At 35.2% G+C, this 22971-nt stretch overlaps 2 protein-coding genes across 3 annotated transcripts in view; both read right to left on the reverse strand.

The window, feature by feature from the left end:
- Positions 1–2434, reverse strand: part of LOC136823551 (organic cation transporter protein-like) — a 28676-nt gene extending 26242 nt beyond the window's left edge. For both annotated transcript variants that reach the window (XM_067079740.1, XM_067079739.1), the window contains exons 1-2: positions 2010–2434; positions 1240–1343 (exon numbers count right to left, since the gene is read on the reverse strand). In XM_067079740.1, the coding sequence (XP_066935841.1) occupies positions 1240–1343; positions 2010–2354 (449 nt within the window). In that variant the 5' untranslated portion in view covers positions 2355–2434. The remainder of the gene's footprint in view (positions 1–1239; positions 1344–2009) is intronic.
- Positions 2435–5017: 2583 nt separating this feature from the next.
- On the reverse strand, positions 5018–19026 carry LOC136823527 (organic cation/carnitine transporter 2-like). Its single transcript, XM_067079713.1, has 6 exons — positions 18385–19026; positions 13504–13632; positions 12594–12679; positions 7873–7981; positions 5956–6160; positions 5018–5258 (listed from the first exon to the last, which is right to left on the reverse strand). Exons 1-6 carry the CDS (start codon positions 19014–19016, stop codon positions 5163–5165), a joined length of 1257 nt encoding a protein of 418 aa, XP_066935814.1. The 5' UTR covers positions 19017–19026; the 3' UTR covers positions 5018–5162.
- Between the last annotated feature and the right edge of the window lie 3945 nt (positions 19027–22971).

Below are 22971 nucleotides of genomic sequence, written 5' to 3' on the forward strand. Positions count from 1 at the left end.
CTTTTCCAGAAAATTTTCACCCCCACTGTTAAGGATATTGATTTTTCGAAGTATCGAACCCCCTGGATATTCTACTTTATTAGTAAAGAACCCCTGTATATCCACTCTTAAAATTATGCTCAACCCCCTGGATATTGTCTCTTATAAAGATGCTTACCCCTGGATATCGTATTTTTTACTTGAAGACACAACTTTACCCCCTGGATATCCGCTCCCTCGGAGATCTTTAACTCACTTTTGAACAAAAATCGTCAACCCCCTGGATATCTTTCTACCATATCTTGAAATAGATAATTGAATGATTGCCTTTAAACATTTAAATGTTCATATGTCTATGCTTTAAAAAGGTTTATATGTTTAAATGTGATTTAGAGAGACATCACTTTCTCAAAGACACCTCTTTCTCACAGAACAATTAGAAAAAGTGGCCCAGTTGCAAAATTATACTCTTATGTTTGTCCCCGCTGAAAATAATCAGATAATTCAATCCTCTCTGCAAAATATTGTTCTATTTTTCCATCCCCACTGAATTTTCTGGTTCGAAAACAATGGAATTCAAATACCATAGAGTTTTGGTCCGTTATTTTACCCCCACTGGCTGACACAATCCTAATGGGTCTGCGAGAAGGGGGTGTTCAAAGCTGATGTTAACTAGTAGTTCAAATCTCGTTTAGGTCTAAACTAAAGCAGACATGCAAACTGTAAATCCAGGTTATCAGTTCTGTTAGATTTATGAGACTTCCTTTTATGGACGACATTTCCAGGGGGTTATAATCAATGAAAAATTTCCGGGGAGTGTAAAAGAGAGCTTTTTCCATTTTTCCAAGCGGATAAAAGGTAATTCAGAAATTTCAAGGGGGTTCGTTCACCCTCACTTTAAGGCATGAAAAGCTTTTTTCAAGGGTTTTTTTTGCAAATTTTGCCATTGTCAAGGGGGTATTCACACATTTCCAAGAAATTTCTTTTTGTCTCGAAAAGGTTCGTATTTCAATTCTTTTTGTTTTCAAGTCAGAAAATTCAGTCGGGATGGGAAAATAGCATAATATTTTGCAGTGAAGATTGGTTTATGTGATTATTTTCAGTGGGGACAAAAATGGGAGGTTAAGTTTCCACCAGGAACGATATTTTGGCCAATTTTTCCAGTGGGAATGGGTCTCAGTGGGGTCAGTGAGAGGGGGATGTCCTAATGAGACTCTCGTTTTATCTATAAAAATAAGAGAAAGTTTCAAAACAACCTACTTGTCGGAAATCCATCCCAGAATGGTTGCACCAAACGCCCAACCGATGAACATGGCTGAGTTGACCAGGAATGAAATGTAATCGTCACTGCATATCAAGTCCCACTATGTAGAAAGATCTTAAACAGGTTACTGATCTGATAAAGTCAGTTAGCAATAGCTTTTGTTTTATTCAAAATGCGTGATTCAAAAATGATATCAATCATCGAAAAGTATTGCAAAAGAAGGGGTTACTCGGGCCTTAAGGGGCCCTTTTTTAAAGTCTCTAAAAGGGGTACTAAAACGATAATTTAGCAATTGATTCTTTGAAAGGGTCTCAAAATTACGAACTATATTTTCTCAAAGGGTGGCAAAAACGTCGAAACTCAGTTTTTTTTAACTTTTCGATGTTTATCTCGGACACACCCATCACCTTGTGAACCTAATATCCCCCCCGGGAAATTCTGTGACGGTGTGTGCGGGCCAAAAGTTGGCTTTTAAAATTGCCTTACAGTGCAGCAAAAATCAGTGAAAATCATACCCTTAGAGTGCATTTTCCCCCAAATTTTCGATCCCTTTCGTGCAAAAAATGGTCAAAATTCTAGCATTTTTGGTCAAAATATCTAGATTTTTCAAGAATTTTCTGAAATTTCTACCCTTACAGTGCATGTCTAGTTTTTCCGACCCTTATAGTGCATTTTAAACATATTGGAAAAGGTACCCTTAGGACCCGTCATCAAAAAGTATGAAGACAAATATAGTTTTCGAAAAAACTATCAAAGATTGTAATACCTCTGTAACAATGGAGAAAGATGTTTGTTTTGTATATTCCCAAGCTGTTCGATTCATATCACATCTCCGTTTATCAGTTTTCGGGAAAATGTCAGTCATATTACATTCTGTACTGTTAGAAACACATTTCCAATCAGGACTGTTACCGATGAAGGACATAATCAGTGTTTGATATGTACTCGGGATGATTAACAAGCAAAATATGAAGACGTATAATTTCTGCATTAATCCATACTGTCCGATCTTTTCGAGAAATTCGTCCACATCCATTTCGGACACTTCTTTTGTACGGTTGGCCATATCTTCCAGTTCATCTGGAGACTGGGCAACTTTTTGACCATTCATTTTTACAAGTTTTTCCTTATAAACAACAATGCTTATATCTAGGCTTATAAATGGCAAAAATTTAAACACATTACTTGAGCCTACGAAAAATATGTTTTCCTGAATTTGGCTGGGATTCATGATATTCATGACATAATGTTTTCTACGGAAATACCCCAGTTTTAGCCAGTAGTGGCAAATTTAAACTAGTTAAAAGTTATATAAGAAAACATTACTTTGATGGGATAAACTTTCGCGGGGATTAAATTTCGCGGATTTCGCGGATTTGGGTGTCATCCGCGAAAATCCGCGAAATTAAGTCCCGATGGAAATTTGGAAGGACCTCATCCGCGAAATATTTCTAAACAAAACTCAAAATATGTCAAATGATTACTATTTGAATGGTTATTTGCATCAAAGAAGCGCAAATAATGTGTATTTCAACAACTAACATGCATGATTTGAAAGTAAAATCGCAAAAATATTACCACCTAATAGTGCCACCCGCGAAATTAAGTCCCCGCGAAATTTTCTAATTTCGCGGATAGGCCCAACCGCAAATTTTAATCCCCGCGAAAGTTTATCCCATTAAAGTACGTCATGAATATCATGAATAGACCTTTTCGTAAATTACGTCACGAACATCACTTGCCTCATTTTCAAACAATTACCATGGTGATTATAACCCTTGTGACATTAAATTATTTTTTTATGAAAGTAGTTTTAATAAAATCCGCTTGGAGTTAATCACCTTAGCAATAATTTCAAAACGAGGCAAGTGATATTGGTGACGTAATTTATTATTTATTGCTAAAACTTTGCTTGGGATACAAACTTATAAACATTTTTCAACCTTGCTAAGCCCTCGATCTAAGGGGCCGTCCATATAGTACGTACGCAAAGATTTTCCAAAAATTTGAAACCCCCTCCCCTTGTACGCAGAGAACAATAGAGATGATATCATTAAAACAATAGATGTACGCTTTTGCTAACCCCCCCTCTCCCCCTTTCACTGCGTACGTACTATATGGATGGCCCCTAAGCATCTCCGAGCCTGTTTCATAAAATAACTTCTACAATAATGACCAATAATTACCCACCCAAAATTAAGCCAAAATTAAGTTTTTCGAGCTTTAAAAAACAACTTCTACAATAATACCCCGTAATACCCATAGTTCGACAAAATTGTACAAAATAGTAGAAGACACGAAATGTTATAAATGAAATTCAATCCTCCAAATTTCAATTCACCTCTCAATTGGTTTAAAGTTGTAATTTGAAGGGCTTTTTTGAAGAGAGTTTTATTGCGTTTTTTTCGTTTGTTTGTATTTGAAATTTTATACCTTCTTCTTTTCTAACAAGTCGTGAAATTCAATTTCAGGCATCTTATTTTCAGCTAAAAGATAATAGACAATTTTCGTAATTTTAAAAGCCGTATAAAATATTACACGTTTTTTTTATAAGGAACACGTTTATAAGAAACTTGAGGCTCAAAAACAAGTCAAGTCACAGAAAGTTAAACTTGAATTTGCACACATTTACAAAGCCTAAACACAAAGATAACAAAATATGTTGACGAAACAACGTTCAATAAACGTCTTTTTCGCATTTTAGTCTATTGCTATACTTTACATAAGTCACATACTTAGCAAATCCAATCTTAGCAGCTTAGTAGATAAGGAACTTTGAGGCTGAAATTCTCTCGAAAAAAAAGGAACTCCAGGCTTGGAGCCAAGTTTAGGTTCTTTATAAAAAAAACGTCTAACACTTAAAGGTTCTTTGACCTACTTTCTGTGAACTTTGTAGAATACATCTGCAAAACACTTACAACTAACTGTGTACCGTGCTTATGTACGCTCAATATTTCAATCAAAATATTAACGCTAAAAATGAAAATCACCGAATATTTTGAGATATGAGCCAAGCTGGCCACTCATGAAAAAAAACTATTCAACGAAACCTTCCCAGATTATTTGCTAGTATGGTTTTAATTAACTTCTTTTAAGGCGGCTTTACGGCACTATCCATTTTTTTGCGATTCTGGCGCGTTTGATTGCTGAGCGAACTTTTTGATAGATAGCCGTAAGTAGGGTATAGCAACGTTTTTTTAGAAGAACATTCAAAATTCTTGAAGCCTTAGGATGTTCTTAACTTTTTGAGTTTCAAGCCAAAAAATATTCTTAACATGTTCTTATTTTCACCATTTTGTGAGTATTTTTGTCCATTTTCCTAAGAAGTTGGGCGTTTTGGAGTCTGCGAAACCTTAAAATGATCTTAACTTGTTCTTATAACATTTTGGCAATCGAAGCCTTACGTTCTTATATAGTTTATAAACAAATTTGGCCTTTTGAAATTTGAATCCGAGATAGTTGACAAAATCCTAGACTCTCTCTTTCACACGCTACATGTTTTTTTATAAGCAAGTGTCTGCCCCTACATCCATTGTTTAGGTACCAAAAACTGAGCCTGCATATGCTTATAAACGTTATGCTTATAAAAGAAAAAAACATGTAACACCATTGCTTCAAAGTAGACATTGATATGTTCAAATTTCTACCATGATTTATTACCTAGGATTACTTTCATTGTTTTTCATGATAATGACATTGAAAAGTGTGTCACTTCAAACAGACAATTTTCCCTAGTAAGATTTTCGGAATTTTTACGCCAAAATCACAAAAAAATTAACTGCAATTTAACTGTATTTTTACGTCTTGATAACGGTTTATTCATCATTCATTCAGGTCAAATTCTTTTTACAACGACTTTTTACAATTGTATAATGATAACAAACATGAAATATTAGGACCTCCAATTTGTGAAGGGTGTCTAGCATTTCACATCAGATAGCAGATTCGGCGTTTTTGTTGAGTCTTTTTGTTGAAACCTTCTCGATGGCTGACTTTCCTTTACAATCTTTGATATCTGGTAAAAAAATATTAAAATTGAGAAAGAGCAAGAGTGGAATCGGGTGCTCCGCTGGATAAAGCGTCACTTTCTTAGCTTCCCAAGGTCAGCCTCGTCCCCGTGTATCCCAGGTTTTATTTACGCTACTGATTTGACGCCAGAGACGTATTATCTAGCGCTATCAGTAAGCATCAAAAGCTGATAATACGCAGGGAACGAGGTTGCCCAAGGTATGGTTGAAAACACAAAATTGTAAAACCAGTCTCAGGTAGTGTACAGCCAAGATTCAAAAGAATTAAATTAAATTCCAGAAAAGGGTCCAAATTTGAACCTAGGTGGTACAACCCCCGTCTATCAGCAAGTATAATTTAGTACCCCCTGAAAATAATTATTCATGTGAAAAGTACACTTTTTTTTATAAGAACATCCAAAATTTTTGAAGCCTTCGGATGTTCTTAACTTTTTGGTTTTAAGCCTAAAAATGTTCTTAACATGTTCTTAATTTCTCCATTTTTTGTCCATTTTCTTAAGAAATTAGGTATTTTAGAGTCCTCAAAGCCTTAAAATGTTCTTAACTTGTTCTTAAGATTTTGACGATCGAAGCCTTATGTTCTTATTTAGTTTGTTCTTATAAAACAACGTGTAATAGTAGCTCAGTCGGAAAACAAAATGATTGAGAAGATACATAAAAAGATAGATTGCCGTACTCACTAACTGCGTAAAATTCTTCCAAAGTATCAGCCAATGGTTTTCCATTTGTTTCTTTCAATTTGAAGCATAACAAAGCACTGACCAATGAAAGTGTTCCCATTACTAAAAACGGTACAAAGTCTCCATATTTGCTCAAATATTGCGCCACCCAGGGCGCTGCTGAACCACCGATGCGGCTGGCAACCATCATTAGTCCAAGTCCTTGTGCTCTATGGATGAAAATAATTTCCGTCTTTGAATCACTACATTGCCATTAGCGCACAATATTATAACAACTTTTCTGTTTTTTAGCATTATTTCCTTGATCTCTAAAAATATTGGTTCTCCTTACAAGAAAAGTGTTTTATAATGTGCTGTGTGAAGATATATATAAATACCTAACAACTCGAACAGATATAGGAAGAAGGACTCATCGGAAGGAATAAGGAGTACTAAATATAACGCTCGGAATCAGAATACTGAGATATGATGTTTGGAAGTTTTGTTCGATTTTCTTTAAATTTTTTATTCCTCTTAAACCATCTCAAGTGTATGCGGATTGGTGTGTACAATTGATCAAAAATTACAAAACTTAGGAAAGTGGAAAAATAAGATCAGATTAGACACTAGAAGACAAAGTGACGAAATTTACTGCGTTGACGAAAAACAATTTCTACAAAGAGGCACTGAAACGCAAGGGACATGGTTCATCTCAGACGACCAGTAGCATAGACAGGAGGGGCGCAAAATTTGTGTAGTGAGAGCAGATTTTTATGACACAGTAATTATCTATTCATAATATAAAAAGATAATTACCGTGTAATAAAAAGCTGCTCTCGTACACAAATTTTGCGCCCCTCTTGTCTACGCTACTGGACGAACCGACAACAGCAGGCGCCCCTCTTGTCTACGCTACTGGACGAACCGACAACAGCAGGCGCCCCTCTTGTCTACGCTACTGGACGAACCGACAACAGCAGGCGCCCCTCTTGTCTACGCTACTGGACGAACCGACAACAGTTGTCAAACAGATGGTTTAGCTAAACCAACAAGTACAAGTACAAGAGAAAGATCTATCTATTTTAACAAGCAGTTTACGTATTTCAGTGAAGCTCGTTTTTTCATGTTTATCCCCGGTTTGAACTCGCAAAACTTATAGTCTGAATCGCAGACCTCTATAGATACAATCCCTACCGTGAAAAGCACAGGTCGAAATCATATATCGACGCTGTGCCGACCAATCCAGATTCTATTCAGCGCGCAATCAGCGCAGAGAAAAGTAACCATGACGACCATCCAAGATCTTGGATGAAGTTCAAAGTTGATATTTTTATTCCCGTCGTTGAAAACACAACTCATAAATGTTATCAATACTTTTTAAAAAGAGTCAGTGTAGAGAATCATAACATAAAGTTTGTCTATTATTTCGATTCAATTAAAGTGACATTTCAATAATTAAAAGTTTAGTAATTACTGTTATACATTTGGGGATCATGTAAAAGATTTCTTTTGAAGAAACTCATTTCAATTACACTTGGAGGTTTCTGGGGAATTCGTAAATAGTAAACTGCATACTGATACAGTCTGCTAAACATTAATATAGTAATATTTGCTCTTCATCTTTGATTTTTTTCTACAGTGATTAGATTGACACATGCGCGATAAAGTTTCTATTATTGGTCGTCAGAGGTTGAAATATTCTCAACCTCTGATACTCAGGGTATATACTTCCTACATAAAGTTTTTTATAGCAGAAGCCTACGAAACTTGTTCAGATAGAATTTTGTGACCATAAAGTGCAAATACAATTAAAGAAAGTTGCTTTCAAGACTCCCCAGCTGGCACACAACGTTGTTTCAACGTTCGTATAACGTTATATGGACGTTATGGACGTTGAATGGTTGTTTCGACGTTTTGTACTAGACACTCACAAGTAACATACCTGATGACCGTTGGATAGAGTTCTGCGGACCAAATGTACACACCACTGAAAGCGAAAGTGATCCAGAATTTGCCAAACATTCCCATCGCTACACGGATCCAATTGTAAACTAAAAGTGAAACAAATTTGAAATTAATTTCTAGCATTTTCCGCAGCGTCTATAGTTGTATATGACACCCCCTTCTCACAGACCCGGTGGAATTTTTCAGCCAGTGGGGATAAAAATAACGGACTGAAACTCAATGGCGATTGGCACTCCCATATTTTTTGTGGCTGGGGATTTCATTTCTTTCGTTTTCAAGTCAGAAAACTCAGGGGGCGGGGTGGGAAAAATAGCATAGTATTTCGCAGTGAGGATCGGTTTGTTTGATTATTTTCAGTGGGGTCAAATATTGGAGGGTAATTTTCCACCGGGAACAATATTTTGGCCAATTTTCCCAGTGGGTCTGTGAGGGTGTTAATGTTCTTTAGGAAAATTTTAGCTTCAATTAATAGATTCGAATTATCGTTCAACTTCAAGCCAATTGAACATGCGAATGTTTTAACTAGGTCTTTTTTTAATTTTGAAATGTTTTTGTTAAATTTGTTTCAAAAGTTTTAGTGTTATAGGTTTTAAAAGTTTTCCAATTCAATTTCTTTATCTGTTGTTGCGATTTTCCAATATTGGTAATTATATCTAAATGGTTTCCAATTCTCAGAAAACAACCCTATACCACAACAGATTATGATAGTCCACGAAGCTCTTTGTATGGAGTCTTATACAAAAACGTTTGCCACCCCTGTGTGCATAGCACTACTTCGTCACATATCCTTACTTCGTCTCCTATTGTTATTTTCTCTTTTACGTCATAATATATGCATGAATAATTGCATAAATTATTTCTGATTGATCTTGAGATTAGAGGTGGTTTCTACTTGCTTTTTTTTATTGTATTGTTCTGTAACACCTTTATAACTGTTAAAATTAAACAAAAAAATTGTTCTTTCATGTGAAGGTGTTAATAAACAAATGAAACAAGAAATAGTCTATGGTTGATCTCTCTTTTTTTTAAAGGTGTTAACAAACAAACTTAATAAAGTGAATGAATGATCGCTTTCTCGTTCCGTCTAGCAAAAATTAAAGGTTCAATGTCTGAACCCTTTTTTTATCAAAAACTTTATAAAGAACATACTGCATACGGCTTCTAAAAGAAGCGGCGGCATACAATAAAACTAATAAGATAATAGAATCGAATTTGATATTATTTTTTAAATAATTTTAATAAATTAGTTTTCACAGATCATTATCTGTGGAAGTTTTAAAAATCGATTTTTTTTCAGCTAGTACCTTTAGTATCTCTAAAAGTAATGATAAAGTCTCCTTATAACGAGTCAAAATGTAGAAGAAAGAAGTTTTTTTATACATACATCAACCAGGTCACAATTTCTGGGACACTTTCGTTTCCGACAGATCACTCTATCCTATCCTGATCACGGTTGGGTTCCCTTAAAATCGGTCATACCGGTTACCGATCGCCGTAAAAATTTCAATAATATTTTTAGGGTTAAGATTCAAAAGAAAGAACACCCTAAAGCTTACAAAAAGTTGAATATATTCTTAACAAATCTCAATAGAAAAAGGTATATGTATCCCATTCTGTCTCGTCGGGCGTTTCGGCCACAAATGTACTAAAAGTGCAAGTTAGCAACTCCTCTTCACCTGAACTTTCAATGTATCGTAAAATTCTTTAAATATCGAAGACATTTTTGGACGAATAATGGAAGTGACGAGAGCTTTCAATGAAAGATATAATTAAGTAACATTTGGTGGGGTTTTGTGTGAAAAATATCTGAATGATTAAGGAGTAAAGAGTCGCGACCAAGTATAGTGTTTGGTCTTTTTGATCCAAACTATGAACATTTCTGATGAGGAAAAACGCGCGACGGAGTAGTGTTTGGTTTGTTTGATCAAAATTATTAACATTTCTTATGAGTAAAAAGGCATGACGAAGTAGTGTTTGATGTTTTTGGTCCGAAATATAAAGATTTCTAATTATGAGTAAAAAGGCGTGGTTTATGATCCAAATAATGAACATTTCTTATGAGTGAAAAGGCGTGACCAAGTATAGTGTTTGGTATTTTTGGTCCAAGTTATTAACATTTCTAGTGAATGAAAAAACTTGACCAAGTAGTGTTTGATGTAAACATGACCAATTAAGGATAAATTTTTTGTCTGATCTGCAAAATCTTACTTTCAAGTCATGTGACCAAGTAAAGATAAATTTTTTTGACTAATCTGCGAAATCTAACTTTCCAGTCATGTGACCAAGTAAGGATAAATTTAAAAAAAAATCTTACTTTCAAGTCATGTGACCAAGTAAGGATAAATTTTTTTGACTAATCTACAAAATCTAACTTTCAAGTCATGTGACCAAGTAAAGATAAATTTTAAAAAAAATCTTACTTTCAAGTCATGTGACCAAGTAAGGATAAATTTTTTAAAAAATCTTACTTTCAAGTCATGTGACCAAGTAAGGATAAATTTTTTTGACTAATCGGCATAATCTAACTTTCAAGTAATGTGACCAAGTAAAGATAAATTTTTTTGACTAATCTGCAAAATCTTACTTTCAAGTCATGTGACCAAGTAAGGATAAATTTTTTTTGACTTATCTGCAAAATCTAACTTTCAAGTCATGTGACCAAGTAAGGATAAATTTTTTAAAAAATCTTATTTTAAAGTCATGTGACCAAGTAAGGATAAATGTTTTTGACTGATCTGCAAAATCTAACTTTCAAGTCATGTGACCAAGTAAGGATAAATCTTTTTGACTGATCTGCAAAATCTAAATTTTCAAGTCATGTGACCAAGTAAGGATAATTTTTTTGACTAATCTGCAAAATCCTACTTTCAAGTCATGTGACCAAGTAAAGATAATTTTTTTTGACTTATCTGCAAAATCTAACTGTCAAGTCATGTGACCAAGTAAAGATAAATTTTTTTGACTGATCCGCAAAATCTAACTTTCAAGTCATGTGACCAAGTAAAGATAAATTTTTTTGACTTATCTGCAAAATCTAACTGTCAAGTCATGTGACCAAGTAAAGATAAATTTTTTTGACTAATCTGCAAAATCTAACTTTCAAGTCATGTGACCAAGTAAGGATAAATCTTTTTGACTGATCCGCAAAATCTAACTTTTCAAGTCATGTGACCATGTAATGAAAATTTTTTTTGACTAACCTTCAAAATCTAACTTTTAAATCACGTGACCGTGTAGTGGGAATATAAATTTTTGTGAAAGTTTTAAAGAACTCTTATGCAATGAATGGTGACCAAGTAAGGATAAATCTTTTTGCCTGATCTGCGAAATCTAACTTTCAAGTCATGTGACCAAGTAAGGATAACATTTTTTGACTGATCTGCAAAATCTAACTTTTAAATCACGTGACCGTGTAGTGAGAATATAAATTTTTGCTAAATTTTTAAAGAACTCTTACGCAATGCATCGTGACCAAGTAAGGATAAATCTTTTTGCCTGATCTGCGAAATCTAACTTTCAAGTCATGTGACCAAGTAAGGATAACATTTTTTGACTGATCTGCAAAATCTAACTGTCAAGTCATGTGACAAAGTAAGGATAAATTATTTTGACTGATCTGCGAAATCTAACTTTCAAGTCATGTGACCGTGTAGTGGGAATATAAATTTTTGCGAAATTTTTAAAGAACTCTTATGCATTGTCGTGACCAAGTAAGGATAAATTTTTTTGCCTGATCTGCGAAATCTAACTTTCAAGTCATGTGACCAAGTAAGGATAATTTTTTTTGATTGATCTGCAAAATCAACCTTTCGAGTCATGTTACCAAGTAAGGATAAGTTTTTTTGACTAATCTGTAAAATCTAACTTTTAAATCACTTGACCGTGTAGTGAGAATATAAATTTTTGTGAAATTTTTAAAGAACTCTTACGCAATGCATCGTGACCAAGTAAGGATAGATTTTTTTGACTGATCTGCAAAATCTAACTTTCAAGTCATGTGACCATGTGTAGAGCATCCGTGCATGCGTATTATGGTTTCTTCGAGATATTTCTTTAGAATTTCAATCACGATTGTTCATCGTGCACTCACTCTTCAAAATGTTACATGTATAGTAGTGATTTGATTGGTCAGTTAAGAAAATGTACAATGTCAAAATATGTCTTTTATTTACCTCTGCGCCCATCATTTTCACACCTAACGGTAATTATTTTATGTATTCTAGAAAAATATATCTGTCAATCAATTTTTCATATTTTCCCATTCAAAGATATCTGTCAATCAACTTCTTAGCTTGCATAATAGCATGTATTACGTCATTTAAATGATTAACAATAATCTAGTAGAAACCATGTATATTCAGCTGTTTAATTTTTAAGCATAAATTATGACGTAGAAAAGAAAATAACAATAGGAGACGAAGTAAGGATATGTGACGAAGTAGTGCTATGCACACCCCTGTCTCATTAACCCTGTGAGATATCAGCCAGTGGGATGCAATGGAAGGGTTTAATGCACGTTTTTATTGTCTATTTTTTGTCTATTTTCCTAAGAAAATAGGTGTTTTAGGGTCTGCAAAGCCTTAAAATGTTCTTAGCTTGTTCTTAGCATTTTCGCCATTGAAAACTCATGTTCTTATATAGTTTGTTCTTATAAAAAAACGTGTATTCACAACTGTGTTTTGAATGTAATGTTCCTACCTCCTTGTTTTGGTATAAAAGCAACAGCTAGACATGAGATTCCACTCACAATTATACTTCCACCAATCGTGTTGCGCCGGCCAATTCTGTGAAATGATAAAAAACACAAGCATTTCATATCTATTAAACTGTGAAATGATAAAAAACACAAGCATTTCATATCTATTAAACTAAGCGCTTTTTAAAAGCACACCGTGCTGAATCTGAAAGTATAGTAACAACCTGCACAAGTTTATTCGTTTGTGTTTTTGTAGAATTTCAGTCTCGTGATCTAAGGAAATTAATTTTACACCCCTGTTTCAGTGACCTATTGACGTCACCCAATGGGGGGGGGCACTACTCTTGTTGACCGAAGCGGGTGTTCCACTGAGGTTAAAAAATGGACGTGAGACTCTTTTTTAAATTTGCCAAAATTTGCAAAAAAAGTGACCCTGAATGAGACTGAATGTCCAAAATGATCTCAAAGTTTTCCCACTTTTTTCATAAATTCCCCCAAAATTGTCCTCTACGAGGAACTGATTTTTCTCTCGACATTGGGGTCAAAAGTGAGGATGAAATCAATATTTTAAATATTAATTGGTTAAGTCCAGTGTAGTTTTCGACTAGCCATGAAATTTCAAGGTGTTTCAAACGGGGGCGATTTTACTATACAAAAATCTGTTTCACTTTGTTACGCACCGAGTTTGAGAATCGTTTGAAAATACAATTGACTATACTCGCTAATTCGAACTTGCATGGGGAATCTAATTTGTTCGAATAACGGAGAGATTCGAATTATAGAAAGGATTTTACGAAAGTTTTTTCTTTACGGGGACTCATGAAAATTAATTCTAAATATACAAATTCGAATAATAGAAGTTCGAATAAATGAGAGTGTACTGTATTGAAAATGAACAAAGCAGATACTTACAAATTCAAGAAGTACATTAATAAAATGTTGGCTGGGAATTCGACAATGGTCGTCAAAGCGAAATCGCGGTACATGTTTCCACCCAGATTATCGGATGCAAGAGAAATTCCATAGTATGCCAAAACTACGCTAAACCTTAATGTTAACTAGCCATAGCTTTCACTAACTGCCACCCGCTAGTACAAATGCTTCTAAAAACTAATTAATGCTAATTAAGGCTTTTTAATGCTTTAGCAAAAGTTTGGAAATGATTTGGAATAGTAAGAATGATTCTTCTCAGCATTTTCTTTGAGATATCAATGAATAAAGCTAACATAAATGAAACATATTTTTTCTCTAAAATTGAATTACTTTTTACAAAGAATAAAATACGAATCTTAAAACATTCATTAGGAAAAGTGTCCAGGTAGAATCAATTACATACAGTTACAGATACTAAACCAGTCAAAAGACATGCAACTATATTTATTTCAACCAATTTGAAATATAAATGAAACATAGTAGAACCAAACAGCATAAGAAATGCTATGAGCCAGAAACATAACGAGCAGGAACCAAAAATTGACAGGTAACAACATACATAGGAGTATTTCCAATGGTTTAACAAAGGATATTGTGATCCAAAATTGTTTACATTAAATGGATTTACCAGTAATCTAGAAGCTGTAACAGCGTTGTGTAAAGGATGGAAGATGATAGGACGTAACGTGGTAATAGTATCAGTAACGAGGCAATATTGATGAGCAGGAAGCAGGTATTAACAGGAAATAGCGTACATTCAGGACTTTTTTTAACGGCATGATAAGGGATCTCATGGACAAAATTGTTTACATTAAAAAGATATGCCAGTTATCTTGCAGTTGTAACAGCAATATCGTGTAGAAGGATGGAAAATCCTGACGTAACGTGATAATAGTAGCAATAACGAGGTAATATTGCGTTGTCAAGGTAAACGAATCCTCATTCATAAAAAGCTTAAAGGGAAAATAAGAAACATAAAATTAGATGATGGGGGTCATCGAAAAAATGCTCTGTTCGAGTCGCAACGGGTGTTTATAAAATGCATGCGGGTGGACGGGCGGTCGGGCGGGGCGGGTGGTAACGCGAGCAAAACAATTTTTCGATGGTTGTCAGAGCAATTGAGAAAAAAGCTATACTTTAAAAGAACAAATTGCTTTTCCCAGATTTTTTTTCTGCATCTACGCACCGGAAAATCAACGGAAAATTTGATGCGGGCGGGTAACGCGAATAGAACAATTTTTCGATGACCGCCTATATGGTGAGTGTACTGAAATTTCCTCAAAAATAGTTCACAAACGTTTCTTTCAATCTTTGATAATAATTTCCCAAATAGTGCCTGGTAAGTATCAACAAGAACACGGGTTAAAACATTAAAGATCTTTAAAGATTAATAAAACCAAGTCTTATAAAAGTACACAAAGAAAAAAATATTTGTACTTACTGTTGAAGTACCATAACACAGGATCTTTAAGCATTCTTGTTGGGAGTAGAGTATGTTGAATGACGATTGTCGAATAAATTTAGTTACAGTGGAATTTCGTTGCCAATTCAACCACCAACAATAATCACTTTTGTCCATATTCAATCATTGTTCTACTATTATCATTTTTAATCATTGTCATTATTGGGGACAAACTGTTTGGGTCGAAAAATGTATCAATCTCCTGAATGTCTAAGACAGGAGACAGATTGAAATTTGGCTGTCAGCAAATTCACTGATTGAGAGAGCTCGAATTTAAAAAAACTTCCAGAAACTTCTGCATTCCATTTCCTGCATGTTGACCAATCGGGCAAAATTCTACAAGCGGAATTATCTGATATTCCGATGGCGTATTGGCGGCCGCCCACGCTAAAGCTCTAAAGTAGCGGGCCAATATACCATCGGAGAGAAATAGTAGTCATCCATTGATGTGCCGACATAAAGTTTAGCCCTCATTTTCGGGGCCGTGCTGAACGCTCAAAAATTGTTTTTTTGAGATCTGGCGCGTCAAAAAGACCGTCAAATCACTGTCGTTAGTTACCACGTCATGAGTATGTCGGCAAAAATTACAAACAACATGGCTGATGTAATTTTCAAAAAATGTGTGCTGTTATGGTTGTTTTTGGTTTCTTTTGATGGATTTTTTGTAGTTTAACTGTACTTATCACTCCCTGAATATTAGTTTTAGTATCCAGTGTAATTTCTGTATGTGCACCAACCCAAAAAATGTGTTTCTACCACAGAAAAGTTGATAATCATAACTTTTGTTTTTGTTTGTTTTGATGGCTGATTTTTTCTGCACTTTCTCAAATTTTATACCATTCAAAGACCAAAGAAACTAAAGCAGGTATGTTCCTATGGACTTAGGCTTTTATCAGTAGCTTTCATGTTGTTATCTCTCTTAGACCGTCCTCCAAATATAACTGTTGTCCACCGGCCGACAACCGACAAACCGACTTCAGTGTTCCAGAACTGGAGTTTTTTGGATAAAATCTTTATTAAACTTCACAAAAGTGTTCATTGAGGGTTAGTTCATTTTCTATATCTTTAGTTTTTCTTTTAGTGTTATTATAGATGCTGATTATGACTTTTCTCTTCTTCTTTTAGGCTTTTTTGTGTACAATGTTATTTCTACTTTGTTTTTGCTTCTGTGATCAGTTTAAAGAAGGAAAAATACTTATTTGAGTATTTCTACATGCCCTCCTTGTGAAAAGAATGATAATATTTTGCATGATTCCTTCTCCAAAAAGTTTTGTATTTGAATTTATTTCGTGAAACCTTTTGAAGTTTTTTCTGACCCAAATTTTGTCGGCCATGACACCTTCCCTGTCCAAATTGCACTCGGGCCCATTTTTCTAAAAAATTACGCGGTCAGGCGAAATTCCGTAATATATTTCTTCCAGATGTTGAAAATTTTCCCGACCTTCAGAGCTTTAGCGTGTCGGAAGAAAATTTCTACATCGGGTGCCAGATTACAAGCGGAATAGAATGTACTGTCGAAAGCTGAGTAAAATGCCCGCGGCGCCTGCTATTATAAAGAAAAAGTTTTTAGGCTAGCAACTGCCGTTCCGGAAAAAAAACCGAACATTTACGGAAGAGACTAACTACGGGTAGGCTTGCGCGACAAAACAAAACACGCAAAGTTTCGAGATTCCAGTCCAATATCTATGCGTGAAACTATGAGTGCCTCCTCGTCGCTACGCTCCTGCGGGGGCAAAAAGTAAAAACAGGTGTAAGCAACAAACGAAAGTTAATAACTCAAGTGTATCAGAAAAAAAATGTTTGAAAAAAAATGGATAAAAATGTTTATGCCTGGGTCCTTGGTTCAATAAATCTTAACTGTATTAATTTTTGCTGGGAATTTAAATTCTACTTTGAGTATTTAATCTGGTGGTTGATGAATTTTTGTTAATATTGGCAAATCAAAAATGGCAGATCCACGTCAACATTGAGATAATGAGATCACCCGCGTACCCGTACCGGACAAAAAATAATATAATTCGTTCTTTTTAGAGTTTCTCCACTGAAGGAGGCTCGAGTGGTGTCCGAGGGGGGGGGATACTTAGGCAAAATGGGCGTCGGATATGTGTAAGCCATAAGGGTCCCTTTTTCACACCCTCGAAAGTCTCTCAAAGGGGTACAAAAACTACAAAAGAAGCTAATCAGTGGGGCTGAAATTGTAGGATATTTTCCACATTGGGTTTCAAATTTTGACCAAACTTTCCATTTCGGGGGCCCTGACACAGGAGTATCCCTATAGATCAAAGTTGCTCTATTTAGTCCGTTCGCTCCACTGCATCACTTTGAAATTGAGTTCAAATACCCTCAGGGGCTTGATATGAAACTCTTGGATGGAAAATAAAACCAAATTATTTCTCATCCAAAATGCGTTACCCGTGTGGTTTTCACACACACGGCAGATTGATGATGTAATCTATTGCCTGATTTCGATTAATTCACCGCACCAATACTAGGAAAGCGCTAGATTCAATGGTTTGTCCAAAATACAGTGTAATCTTAAGGATTCACTTTTTCTTGCCTTCTTCGGCTTAAACTCAATGAACATCAGCTGCCACACGACGTCGTTTCAGCGGTTATCTAACGTTAAATGGACGTTTTGAACATTCGGTGAACGTTGAAACTACGTTGTGCGCTAGCTGGGATGAGACAGAATTCAAAATAGAATCATGAGAATTTGAACTCATTTTTTTGCAAACAAGCATGGCTAGGCATGAAGGCCATCCCCTGATGGTGCGAGAAATGACCTTTCGAAGTTTTGTGAAAACGTGCGCGTTTTTTTATAAGGAATACGTTTAAAGAACTTGAGGCTGCAAATGGTCCAAAAAATAAGGAATTGTTAAGGAACTGGTGAAGCTGAGGTTAAGAAAAAAAGTTAAGGAACAGTAACAGATAAACTTGAACTTGCACACACTTCAAAACCTTAACAAAAAGTCCAAAATATCATCAATATTGATGACACCCCTGTGTCACAGACCCGGTGGACCCCCCACCCCCGGTGGAAAAATAGGCCAAAAAACCCATCGTCCCTGGTGGAAAAAATATCACTCCACTGCGAAATTGCTCTATGATTTTATCCCCATTGAAAACTGAATGTAAAAAATTGTACTCCAAAACCATCCCCACTGGAATTTTCGATTTGGCATTTTGATAGAAATTTTCATCCCCACTGAGGGAAAAAGTTCTACCGGGGCACTGAGACATGGGTGTTTGATGAAACAACATTCGATAATCTTCTTTCTCTGGATCGTAGTCAATCGCTTAAAAATGCATCAAATCAGTCCAAACTTAGCAGCTAAGTAAATATTTGGAAATCGATAAGGAACTATGAGGCTGAAATTCTTTTCAAAAAAATAAGGAACTCCATGCTTGGAGCAGAGTTAAGGTTCTTATGAAAAAATAACGTGTACTTCAAAAAGTGCTTTCCTGACATATAAATAAAAGATACCTCAGTAACAATGGAGAAAGATTTGTGTTTTGTATATTCCCAAGATTTTCGATCCATATCACATCTTTGTTTATCAGTTTTTGGGAAAATGGCAGTCATATTACATTCTGTATTGTTAGAAACGCATTTCCAATCAGGACTGTTTCCAATAAAAATCATCACCATTGTTTGATATGTGCTCGGTATCGCTAACATGCAAAAGATAAACACAAAAGTTTTCTGCATTCGTCCGTAAGGTCCGATTCTCTCCAAAATTTCTTCCATATCAAGCGCAATGACTTCTTTTTTCGTTTGATCAATCTGATTCTGAGCCTCAATTTGATTCTGATCCTCGATCTGATTCTGAGCCTCGTTCTGGTTCTGAGCCTCGTTCTGGTTCTGAGCCTCGTTCTGGTTTTGAGCCTCGTTCTGGTTCTGAGCCTTGTTCTGGTTCTGAGCCTCGTTCTGGTTCTTAGTCTCGTTCTGGTTCTGAGACTCGTCCTGATTCTGAGCCTTGTTCTGGTTTTGAGCCTCGTTCTGGTTTTCTAGCTTATTGTTGTTCGCCATTTTATTTTTACTAGTAACAACATGACATTTGTAGAGTTATTTTGAATATAAAGCCCCAAGTACAGCGAGTATCATTTTGACTGTGTCTCAGACCCGGTGGAACCCCCTACCCACTGGGAAATTTGACTTAATTTTTTCCCCGGTGGGAAAAATACCCTACAATTTCAGCCTAACTTGAAAATTGATTTCATTTTCATCATCAGATGAAATTCGATGGAATAATTGCACTCCAAAACCACCCTTTCTGGATTTTTTGACCTGAGAATAATATAATTCTATCCCCATTGAGATTTAAATAGAAATTTTCATCCCTGCTATGGGAAGAAGTTCCACCGGGGTGTGAAACAGGGATGTATTTCGGCATCGTAAAAGCATAAATACCGCGCTGAATGCCAGCGTTAACAAATAATACGTAATTATGAGAAAACACCTTGAAAAAATACTGAGATGAAGAGCTCTGCATCTGTATTCAATTAGCCATCCCGAGAACATTGAAGAGATTTCCCTAATTTGCATAACCCTGCTTTTCGTACTAGGGGAGGGGGCTGTTTCTGCTAGGAGGTCAAATTATTGGTAATAGATCCTGAAATAATAGCTTTTGCCATGAAATTTTCTATTTAGCTTTAAAAAAGAATTAAAAAAATTGATGCCTAAAAATTTTCACACCTTGAGCATGATGACATTTCTGACAGTATAGTGTCACGAAGATTGACACTTTTCCAATACAAGTTTATTTTTTACATAAAATATATCGTTTAAACCGTAATTTATGGAATATTTAGGATAAAATAAGCATTTTAGACTCAGAGAACTTTTTTCTAAAGCCTTTGTTAGAATACAATAGCTGTTTAAAAGAACAAAGGAAATTTTTGGTTTTTGCTCACTTTGTGCATGATGAGTGATCATGAGTCATCGAAAAGCTTTTTTGTCAAAAGTTTGCCTTATGTGACAAGGATCTTGTGTGCCAAATTTCATCCAAAAGATCCACTAGATCAAAAGTTAAGGGGTGGTACAGGAAAAGACACCCTTAGTTCTGAACCGCCTCTAAAAGCCTAGGTTGAGAAAATTTAGTAATTGTTGGTCAGCCTAAGCTGAGCATTCAAATAGGTAAAATTCGGTTCTTCCATCATAAGACGGCAAAAAAAAAATCCGATTTTCCGATCTCACTTTGATTTCTAAACTTTCTTCCGATCGGGTTAACTTTTTGGGTACTTTTAGCGTGCGTTGTTTTTACAGATCATAATTTAGTTTCAAGATGGCGGCTCAAGCGATAGCCAGATGTGATAAGTCAGTGTTGTACCAAAGTATTTCAAGTGTAAATCTGTTGCAAGCTTCAATTTCTGTTATTTATTTTTTTAACTCGGCAAATCAAACACATGATTTTCATCTAAGGGATTCTTTTTCTACATCCTTTGAAGGTTTAAAGCCGTTTGCTCAAGTTTTTGTTTATGTTGAATTTTCTGATATATACTTTTTATTGCTGCTTTTTAATAATTTTTGCAATAAAAACATATTTTTCTTGTTTGCCTCTAGGGGAATTGATGGTGTTATAATGTTATTGGGATTTGATAAAGTCTACAAAAGTACAGCTACTGTATAAATTTGATATAAAGACTGGATGCAATCGTGCTTTTTTGGACTTGGACGTGTTTGTCATAAAGGCGAATCGCAAAAAACTGTTTGGTTCCCGTCATTTCTACTTTAAAATTGAGAAACCGTGGATAAACTGGTGTTTTCGGTTTACTCTCCATTAGAATGCGGCTCTCTACACAGAGCGTGCAGAGGTCGACAGTGGAAATCCAGCAAAGCAGCGGAAAAGCTTTACGACTCTCCAGCTCTACCTGCTGACCGTAAATCAGATGACGGGAACCAAATGATGACGTCACATCTCCTATTATTGGACTTGCAAAATTATGACAAATGGTCTTTGGAATTGGATCATTTATATTAATATTAATATATACAGTTCTTGTTGAAATTGATCAAACTATTTTTCACGCAATTCCGGACGTAGATTGTGTTTTTCTAACCTTTTCTAACCTTGGCGCACATTTAGACTGAATGATAGAATGGCGATAACAGTTTATACCGGGTGTCTCTGAAAAAACTTCCTCCTGTTTGATTCAAAATTGCGAAAAAGTGAAAAAATATATTAGCTTGATTTTTTCGAAATCGTTTAGAGGAGGGTTTAACTTAAAATTTGGTATATCAAACTTTAAAATTGCTTCACTAGACCAAAAGTTATGACAAAAAGAGTAAAAAATCTTTTTTCAAAAAGAGCGAAAAAAGACGAAAAAACAGGGTATCAAATCGCTTTTGTTAGAAAAAAAGACACTCAAACTTTCTCTTCTCCACTCAAATAGACTCGCTAAGCTTTGGAAACTTTTGGAAAAATTTTGATAAAAGTTTGTTGCTTGTTTAAACTTCATGCTCATTAATGAATCCAAAAGGAGCTCTAAATTGGCAATAAAAATCATTAAAAACGAATAATAAAACAAAAAAAAAAGATGCACAGAAGTTCAAAAGTAAAATTTTACTGTCAATAAAGTAGTGTTTTCTTGCCTAATTTGATACCCTGTTTTTTCGTCTTTTTGCGCTCTTTTTGAAAACAATTTTTTTACTCTTTTTGTCATAACTTTTGATCTAATGAAGCAATTTTAAAGTTTGATATACCAAAATTTAAGTTAAACCCTCCTCTAAACGATTTAGAATAAATCAAGCTAATATATTTTTTCACTTTTTCGCAATTTTGAATCAAACAGGGGGAAGTTTTTTCAGAGACACCCGGTAGATATCTCTTATCAGACTTGCCGAAAGCGGGCTGCTGTCAAGTTACACAACATGCACACTCTCAATCTGGTCTTCATTTAACATTGTTTTAAAGTTTAAAAAACACTGCCAGTGCTTGGCACAGAAGAGCGGGCTCCCAGTTGTAATTAATTGCTACACCGCTGCCCTGTTGAATTTATTTATTATGGTTGTGTGTTTATTCCGCCAAGGCGGTAAAACAATCGCCCAAATTCATAGACCAATCAAAAGCGAGTTTAAAGCAAAACGGGGGAAAAATGAGCTTCCCCGCATAGTTATGAATTTTAAGTTTTGCTTTCGATTATCATTTGCGATCAGCAAAGTCTTCAAGATGGTTGTGTGCATGTTGTGTATCTTGACGGTTACTAAACTACAAAATTTATTTACCCAGACTGGAGGGGCCATCCATATAGTACGTACACAGTGAAGGGGGGAGAGGGGGTTCAGCAAAAGCGTACATCTATTGTTTAAACAAAGTCATTTCTATTGTTCTCTGCGTACAAGGGGGGGGGTGTCAAATATTTGGAAAATCTTTGCGTACGTACTATATGGACAATGCTAAAGAGAAGTATACTTGAGCTTCTCGTGGGGGGGGAGGTTGGAGGAGCTCTCAGGCTTGTTTTACATAATTTTAAATCAAGTTATCAAATGTTTCACTTTTTGTGCATTATTCAACATATTTATTCTACTCTGTTTCTGTTAACCCACTTATTAAAGCTATCTAGCTACAGTAAGCTCTATTGGCTGACCTTCCAGCCTCGGCTGGTTTATTATAGTTCTTTTACGTGCCAATTAAATTAGAGCAGATTTGTTCGACTTGAGGGCCAATTTTTAAAACCAAAGGTCATATTTACAGGAAATTAATTTCAAGAACGTCAAAAAATAGACACATCCAGGCTAAACCCAAATAACAAAAACAAGCTACAAGTTGAATGGACCTACCTGAAGGCTGATTGTAATACAATAATTGTCAACAATAGAAAGAAAATGCAAACTAAAATATCATAAAAAATACCAGCAGAAAATACTCAATTTCTCTCAAAATAACGAAGGGAAATTTCCCCCAATAAGGAAATCCGATATTCACGGTTAAAAAAATTCCTGGAAAAAACGGCATCAGAAATTTTTTTAATCTTTATGCAAACAG

The sequence above is a fragment of the Clytia hemisphaerica genome, unplaced genomic scaffold (assembly GCF_902728285.1).
Source record: "Clytia hemisphaerica strain Z4C2 unplaced genomic scaffold, Clytia hemisphaerica genome assembly, whole genome shotgun sequence".
Lineage (NCBI taxonomy): Eukaryota > Metazoa > Cnidaria > Hydrozoa > Leptothecata > Clytiidae > Clytia > Clytia hemisphaerica.

Bases quoted from the DNA above. Each gene is read 5' to 3' on its own strand.
- LOC136823527 (XM_067079713.1), bottom strand. From the start codon at position 19,016: ATGGCGAACAACAATAAGCTAGAAAACCAGAACGAGGCTCAAAACCAG. The intron at 7,982-12,593 runs GTAGGAACATTA...TTTCACTTTTAG, and splicing joins TTTTATACCAAAACAAGGAG to TTTACAATTGGATCCGTGTA. The intron at 6,161-7,872 runs GTATGTTACTTG...TTTCATCCATAG, and splicing joins CTCTATCCAACGGTCATCAG to AGCACAAGGACTTGGACTAA.